We start from the raw sequence: 8,411 nt of genomic DNA, 5'->3' as shown, positions 1-8,411 counted from the left end.
TTCACATGCAGGTGAGTTACCCAGGCGCCCCTCTGTCGCGTTTAATGTGTAATAATGTCTGTTTGGTATCATGTGTGGTGACAAGCACACTCTATTGTGATGTTTCTGATGTGTGTATGTGGTTAACATGTTTTATTTGAAATGTAAAGTGAGTGTTGATGGGCTGGGGATGACGCTCTGTTTAGTACTTAACTCAAGCTGCAGATGTCAGCAGTGTGGCTGCATGTCATGGAAAATCTCACTCAATTTAACTCAATTGGGCTTTTGAAACAGAATCAGCTTTATTTGCCAGCAGGTATGAGGACACATACGAGGAATTTTACTTTGGAATGTCATTGCTCCCAATGTGCTTACACACACAATACAACCAAACAATATATTCACACACTAATATATACATACTCTAAACAGAAACAATATAGAGGAATGAATGCAATAAAAAATATTTAAATGTGGGCCATAGTGCAAAGGATGTTGGGATAAATAGTATTGTGTTATTATATTACAATATGAACAGTATGAACATTATGAACATTATGAACAGCTCAGGAATAGGGAATGAGAATAATGAATAAATAACAAATAATAAGTGAGATATTACAATGGGAATGATGAGTAAATAGTAAACAATAAAGATAAGTGAGATATGAGAATGATGAATAGATACTAAATAAGTGGAATGATAAGTAGAACCAGGTGCTGTTTAGAGACAGTGTTACTGGGTTATTGCAAAGAATTAAACCTGACACTGAGTCAGAAGTCAGCTGTTCAGTTGAAAGAAACTGTTATTGGCTTAAATGTTTACATTGCCAAAGCAATTGTGAAATAAAAACCTAATGTCCATACAAAAGGTAAAGATCTACTAGAGTAAAGAAATGTATAAACAGAGATGTGTAACATTGCAACACTGTAATCAAATGAAAAAGTTCACACATACAAAAAGAATTATGGTTATTTGGCTTTTAAAAATATGCACACATACCAGTAACTAAAGATAACTTAAGATAAATAAAAACTTTGCAGTCAAAACTATAAATGCAAGTTAAGTAAGTGAGCTATATTTATCCCAGTCGTGGTTATAGGCTGTATTACTCGCGGTGTAGTGTTCCGCTGAGGACATCATGTCTGAAGACAGAGACAGATCGCCTCAGCTGAATTTGATGAGGTTTGACACTGGCTGCACAAAGACAACCTGAACCCCTCTAACTGTTACCAAGCTCAATCGGTGCTCTCAATCCGAAGTAAAAATGAAGTACCAGCTGCACAACACGACATAAAACAGGGTTTTAAGAAGCGTTGTGTGCGCTGCGCGTCGGGTTATGGCATTCATGGACAGTTTCTGTCATGTGGTTTGTGGGAAAACCCGTATTGGATCTCTGTGGTCACCTGGGCAAACAGAGCCTGAAAAAAGTAGTGCCGTTAAGGAGCTGATTGTCAGCTGTCAGATAAATACTGCACAGGCTATTAGGGTTCCCTGGAAAATATATATCGTTGTGTCCAAAACAGAAGGCATATCAACCAAGTAATTAGTGCCCAAATAAATAGAGAAAAAAACACCACAATCCATTTAACAACCAAAACTATTTGCATTCCATGAGTCGCGTGATTGCTGGGTTACTGTATCAGAATTCTTACAACGCCAGGCCAACACTTGCAATGGAAAAAACGCAACTTTTATCACATATTAAAACGAACAAACTAGTCCACTCCGTATCTTATTGGCCGCATGTCGCCGCAGCTTTGCGCGGATAAACAGTGCTGCGCGCCGCGGAGCAACAAAAAGGAAACCCAAGGACAAAAAGACTTCCAACCAACGATTTAAAAGGAAATATTCTTCCAGCCGTGCATCCAGCATTTCATCTAAAAGACTTTAGCGATCTGAACCACACGAGCGGAGCACCACCGTCTCCGTGAAGCTGCGTAAACACCCCGCAGTGGTTTTTTTGTTTTGTTTTCCGCACAGACGCAGACGACTCCCTCCTGCTCAGCAGCGGCCTCCATTTTAGCTCCTTGCCCGGTCGGTGCCTCACGTGTCCTGGACTGTCTTTCTCACATGACCCGTGTGTTTGTCCCCGTGATCAGCGCTTCCATCTCCGTAAATCAGTGTCGTTGAATAGCAGCGTTTTATACCCGCAAAAGCTTCATGGATATGCTGGAGCAGAGTCTGGACAGCTCGGCGAGGTGAGAGGCTGCTGCCCGCTTCCTGCTCAGCCATGGCTCCCTCCACGGCCTAAAAGCTTTTCTCCTTCCAATGCTCTCTTAATAACCCGTATGGCCCGGGTACTTTTAATATGAGTGCCTTATTTCATTTTGGTTGTATCAGTGTGCAGCTTGCGAAGATGATGCATTTCGGCATTTATAAAGTCATTTTCAGCAGAAACTGTGCATCATTTTGCATTTCTGTAAAACCACAATTACTTTTATTTATTTGGACAAGAAAGACAAATGCCCTGCAGCAACTTGTGTCTAATTTTCAGTGTAACACCAATTGCACGGTGCTGTAAACGTTAGCCCACCCTCCTTGATGCAGCTCTTAAAGAATTAAAATGCTTAAATCAAACAGCAGGAGGGCGGTGTTAAGAGTATTATAGCTATTTGGAAAGTGGGTCTTGTCTTGTGCAGTTAATCAAAGCCTTAAGACTTAAGTTTTAACTATCAAATAATTGTAAGTTTCCTTCTGGATGTTGCAGAAAACATGATTGGTGTCACGCCTGCACGCCAGTTCTGTATCACTTTATTTATGTCTTAACCATCATCTCCTCGTGTGGCCACCTGGGGGCGCGCTTAATCCACAACTGGTTATGACAGCTTGATCCACATATGCATTTATGATAAATAATTGCTTCCCTGTTTTTCTCTTTTTGGCTCTAGTCACGACAAACAGGAAACGGAAGAGGTGGTGCAGTTACAGGAAGGTGGGAGCCTTGTTTCTTCTCATCCTAAACAAACCATCTGCTTATTTTCTAAAACATAAAGTATGTGATGCACATTTAGGTTTTGGATTCTTTGAGACACATAAGAGTCTAAGGCTTGATCTGGAACCAATATTCTTTTAAAAATCCTGCTTTGAGCAAAACGTGTCCATGTCTGTAGTGCTGTCATACTCTGCAGAAATGCCTCCACCCACACGTGTTTTTAGGTCTGCCTTGGTGCACAGTCACAGATTTGAAACATGTTGACCTGTGTGTTGCAGGAGAGACGGTGGGGACGGAGGAGCAGACTGCAGTGACCATCACCGGCGTCCCGCAGGCTGCGTTCGCTGACAATGTGCAGTACCAGTTCCGCACAGAGAACAGTGGAGGACAGGTGAGCATAGAACACCTCTCTTCTGCACATGCAGCATTCACATCGCCTCAACAGGTTTGGGTTTGGGAGAAACCCCAAGCTCTGCATGCCTGCCATGCTACGTTGCAGATACTTCGCTATGATTGGACAATTGCTGTCTGGCAGAGGGGTTAACGCTTACTTTAAGGGTTGAAGTTCATTGTGCTTTTAGGGTTGATTGCAAGTCCGTTGGTAAATATGTTAGAATGACAAGTAAATTAGTCTTGACAACGTTCACACCAGGCAACGTCGTAGCAACTAATGTGAACTCTAGACATGACCACAAACCCCAAGGGTTCATCGGAAAACAGATGAGACAGATGGTGACGCCTGATAACCAGTTGCTCGTGCTTAGAAGCTGAGCAAAACGGAACAAACACTTTTTGATCTAAAGGTTAGATTTGTTAACATCTCCTTTTTATACGAGGGGCCAAAGAATGTCAAAAGTTGTGCTTCAGGTGAAGTCGGCTGCTTTTTATTAAAAGTTCTGGTTTCATTTTGAGGTTGTGGAGTGACACCTACAGAACTTCCAAAGAACCCCCAGTGTGATCACTAGGGCTGCGTGATATGAAGAAAATGATCTGATTGCAATTATTTTGACTGATATTGCGATTGCAACAGGATTCACCATATTGGAGGGAATGATCATTTTTGTATCATTATTCTAATTTTCATTGGAATTTTTTTTTTAAATGATTATAGTGTGATTTGTTTTTTGTTTTTTTTTGCGTGGATCTGTACAAAACAAAGGTTTGTTTTTTAGTCTGTAGGATACAATTAGTAGGATGGGACGTCTCTGCAGCACCACAATACTTCATTCAGAATGTTTTGACACATATTTTGCCTTTAACAAACGGGGCCCCACCTGCGATATTGCAGTAATCCATATTCCGATTTCGATGATATTGTGATTAATTGTGCAGCCAAAGTGATCACTTCCTTTTTGTAAACCTTTCCTCCTCTCTGCTGTGTCCCCAGGTGACGTACCGTGTGGTTCAGGTGACAGACGATCACTTAGAAGCAACAGCTGATGGGACTGGAGCTGTCAGCGTCGTCTCCGCTGCGGCATTTGCAGGAGCATCTCAGGCTGTGGCACAGGTGAGTAAAGGTACCGTGAGACTGAAGCAGGTCTAGAGTTGTGATTTTTGTAGCATTCATATGGTGTGCGCATCCATTACTAAAATGACAAAGCAACAAAGAAAAGCTGAGTAGTAACCTCAACACACCGATTTCTTTTTGGTGAGTCCCTTGAGAACAGAAACCACAGCTTTGGTTCATATTGCACCTTTGTGCCTAGAACCAAAACTATAAAATAGTAAACATGAACTTATTTTTTTTTTTGCCTTACCATATACTATATATGAGTTGTTTACTGTTTTACCGACTCCACCGTTTGCCAGGCTGTTATCCAGAACCCGTTCAGTAACGGGGGCAGCCCTGGCGGGGAGACTGTGGGAGGAGAGACACGTTTCGCTTATTTCCCTGCCGCCACCGTCAGCGATGGAACAGCAGTGTCCGTGCAGGCCACCGCCGACCCAACGATAGCACAGGCAGGAGGTGAGAAAACAGCACCTTGTCTTACAAAACGTGGGACCGAACCAAATACATTTGCGTCAACAGATTTTGTTAGGATGAATCGATAACATTTTTAGAGATATTCAAGGATGGGATTCTGAGGACTACCAAAACTCATGTTGCATGTGCATCATTTGGCTTAAATTAATTTCGTTTCCTGCTGTCCTTTGACTCTTATCACATTCCTGATTGGTAAAAATCAGGACGTGTAATTCAATCATCACTTAAGGAGAACTTTATTTTTGTCATTTGTCTCTTGAAACCCAGGCCAGTTTTACGTGATGATGAGCCCCCCCGAGGTGCTACAGACGGCAGCTCCTCGTACCATCGCACCGCGCACACACACCTACACTGCGTGAGTATAACAAGACACCGTTGCATCCCTGAAGTTACCAAATCACCATAACTCTCCCCACCTGTTTGGCCGACTTCGTATCCCTTCACGGTGGATCGGATGTTCTTTACTTCTTCCTTCCCTTTCTGGAATGAATAGTTTTGTCATTGTGTGTACAAATGAAGATACATAAAAAAATCAATAAAAAAAAATTAATATCCATCAATTAAAACATCCAACATCTGAAAACCACACTCTGTCCTACTTACCTGCCATCCCCAGAGACCTTGGTGAAAGCGAGATGTTGCAGCATGGCAGTTCAGACTGGTGAGATGAACTTTCACATACGACCCCACCCTGCCCCCATCATGTGTTGTAGAGACAGACGTTTGGTGGCTCACTAACCAATCATTAGCATCCTTGTATTGTGAATAATATGTTGACAGGTTTAGCTAACAGGCAGCTTCAGGCTAGCTGTATCCTGGGACTGAGTCCCATTAGCACAGATAAGGCTAATAGCAAATTACACATCCTTATTCAGTGGCTGAATCCCAAAAACATTTGACCCTGGGAGGACCTGAAGGTTCAGCTGTGCCTGCGCCATCTTCCCCTTGGCTTATTAAGAAAAATTAATGGTGCGTTTGGGCCCTTCTCGTCAACCAGCCAAAAATTATAACGAAAGCCAAAGAATGTTTGGATTCATCTGACATTAAAGAGTATTTTTTTTTTAGCTGGATTCTAGTTCAGGTGTTGCATATTTGGTGAATATGGAAAATTGGACAATTTATTTATAATGTAATTGTTTGTTTTGCTGTCTTTACAGGAAGGTGGACGGTCCACGGGCGCCCAGAGATGAGCGGCGGAGAGCACAGCACAATGAAGGTATGTGGTCACTTGTTTTATGCGTGTCTTATTTTTGTCTTTGTTAGAGATGATTGTTGAAGTCATAAAAGTTTTTTTTTTTTTTTTTTTTTTTTTTTTTTTTTTTTCTTGCAGTGGAAAGAAGAAGAAGAGACAAGATTAACAACTGGATTGTAACACTTTCAAAAATCATCCCTGACTGTAGCATAGACAGCAGAACTGGAGCGGTGAGTGGGGTACAGAAATCAGCCCTCACAACAACGTTTTTAAAAGCCCGTCTATTTTCAAAGGCATGTTAAATAGTGAGAGTGGGCTACCTGTCTTTCTCGATAAGATAAAGATCAGATGTTTTGAGGTCAAACTGCTGAAATGTTCACATTTGGCTTAAAATGTCTGCTTTATATTTGTGGTCTTTTTCTCTGCCCACATGTCTTCACATTGATTATGTCAATGTCCAAGCTGGGTTAAATAAACTTCATAAACCGGACCACTTCCATATTTAAATTAGGGAATTTTCTAAGCATTCTGTCTTTTCACCTAATGTATGCTTGCTTAACGGTGTCTGAAAGTCATATTGAAACACCAAGTCTAACCACAGCTACTAACTCACAGTCTCAGTCTCATGAGACTCTATTGAAGTTATATTGCGCAACTATTTTACATGAATTAACGTCCGTCACATTAAGAGTAAAGTTTTATGTGAGTGACACATTGGGAGGGAAAAACTGAACAGTAAAAAGGAAGAATTGGCAATAAAGCAAGTGATGAGTCGTATTGAACCCATTTGGTCTTTTAACATCTCAATGGACTCCTTTTGCAGAGTAAAGGCGGCATCCTGTCCAAAGCTTGTGACTACATCCGAGAGCTGCGTCAGAGTAACCAGCGACTGCAGGACAGTTACAAAGAGGTGGAGCGAGTGGAGATGGACAACGAGCTGCTGAGACAACAGGTTAACTTCCAGTATCTACCTGTCATGCCTTGCTTTCACGCAGCCTTTTATTTTGTGCGATAGAAGCAAAACGTAAAAGGTGCGGGGCCTGTGAACACAAGGTAGCCCTTTTTTATCTGTCATGTCGTACTTTTGAACTACGTGTTAATATACGAAACACAAAAATATTTAAAATATTTTCTCACAAAAGTAAAACGTGAGTAAAATACGTCAAACGATACTTCATTCAATGCCTCTTTTTTGATGCTCTTCTACTTACTGTCAGTTTTTTTTGTAGCTCTTTTTATACATATGAAATGTTCACACACAGTGCTTTGCAGGACCCACACAAAGCAATTAGTGGCTTTGTAACTAATAAAACACTCAATAATACCATAATTTACTAAAAAGAAAAACAAGTACTGATCTCATCATGTTACAGTGAGGCAAAACCAGAGGCAGGATAAGAAATGCATTAAAACTCCAACTTGGTATACCAACATACACCAAACAGGCTAAAATTCATAAATAGATAAATAAATAAAGCTCAATTAAAATCCAGATTAAAAAGGTAGGTCTTGCATCTGCTTTTAAAAGTATAATGCCAATAACAATGTCATTTTAGAAACTAACTCATAGGAGTTACTAGTTTTCAGCTTACAGCGACAACATCCAAGTTATAATTACAGTTGGAGTAATAAACATGAATCTTTCTCATCGCTACGTTCTGTCACAAATGATAACTCAAAGAATCTTGGGTAAGATAGGAAAATACAAAGTGGCAGTATCCTGTAATTACCACTCGTGCCCACTGTGTCACAGTCACACAGACACCTTGACGTTTTAACTAGTGATGTACCTTCAAAGCCTCCTACCTTGTTTTCTGTTTTATTTGTTATTGTGTCTAATTATCTTCCTTCTCTTTTTCTAGATTGAAGAACTGAAGAATGATAATGCACTGCTTCGGGCACAGCTACAGCAGCACGGCGTAGAAGTCAATGGAGATGCAACACCACAGTGATTGTGGACTGGACACATGAAACATCACAAACACAACGTCGCATCCACCCACCCACCCGAACAATACCATGAAAGGAATAACAATGAGAGACAATTTCCATCCGAAACTGGACCACACAAACACACACACACACAGGGCTCGAGAAAAAACACTGAAGGACTACAAAGGCCTCCTCCACCTCCAGCTGTTTAAGGCTGAATGCTCTAAAATCCGTTAACTGTGTAGCTAACCGAACTTCTCACCTATGCTTCAAGGAGTACGACCTCAGCACAGCACCACCAAGCTTGCACCAAACTTTCTTTTTACTTTAAATTATGAACCTGTCACAGAAAAATTTACTTTTAATAATTCCACCTACTTTTTTTTTT

General features: G+C 41.0%; 1 protein-coding gene across 3 annotated transcripts; it reads left to right on the top strand.

Moving 5' to 3' along the window:
* The first annotated feature begins 1,554 nt into the window (after positions 1-1,554).
* Positions 1,555-8,405, top strand: usf2 (upstream transcription factor 2, c-fos interacting). Of its 3 annotated transcripts, none has more exons than XM_032536005.1 (11): positions 1,558-2,181; positions 2,872-2,915; positions 3,140-3,306; positions 4,303-4,422; positions 4,725-4,881; positions 5,167-5,254; positions 5,516-5,560; positions 6,057-6,115; positions 6,230-6,321; positions 6,915-7,043; positions 7,954-8,405. In XM_032536005.1, the coding sequence occupies exons 1-11, from the start codon at positions 2,144-2,146 to the stop codon at positions 8,041-8,043; spliced, it is 1,029 nt and encodes a 342-aa protein (XP_032391896.1). In that variant the 5' UTR covers positions 1,558-2,143; the 3' UTR covers positions 8,044-8,405. The 3 variants fall into 3 exon arrangements, with proteins under 3 accessions (XP_032391897.1, XP_032391896.1, XP_032391898.1); XM_032536007.1 differs by having other exon boundaries at positions 1,566-2,181; positions 3,194-3,306; XM_032536006.1 differs by lacking the exon at positions 5,516-5,560 and having other exon boundaries at positions 1,555-2,181.
* Positions 8,406-8,411: the final 6 nt, after the last annotated feature.

The sequence above is a fragment of the Etheostoma spectabile genome, chromosome 14 (assembly GCF_008692095.1).
Source record: "Etheostoma spectabile isolate EspeVRDwgs_2016 chromosome 14, UIUC_Espe_1.0, whole genome shotgun sequence".
NCBI classification, from domain to species: Eukaryota; Metazoa; Chordata; class Actinopteri; order Perciformes; family Percidae; genus Etheostoma; species Etheostoma spectabile.
This window is presented reverse-complemented; position numbering and strand designations above follow the sequence as displayed.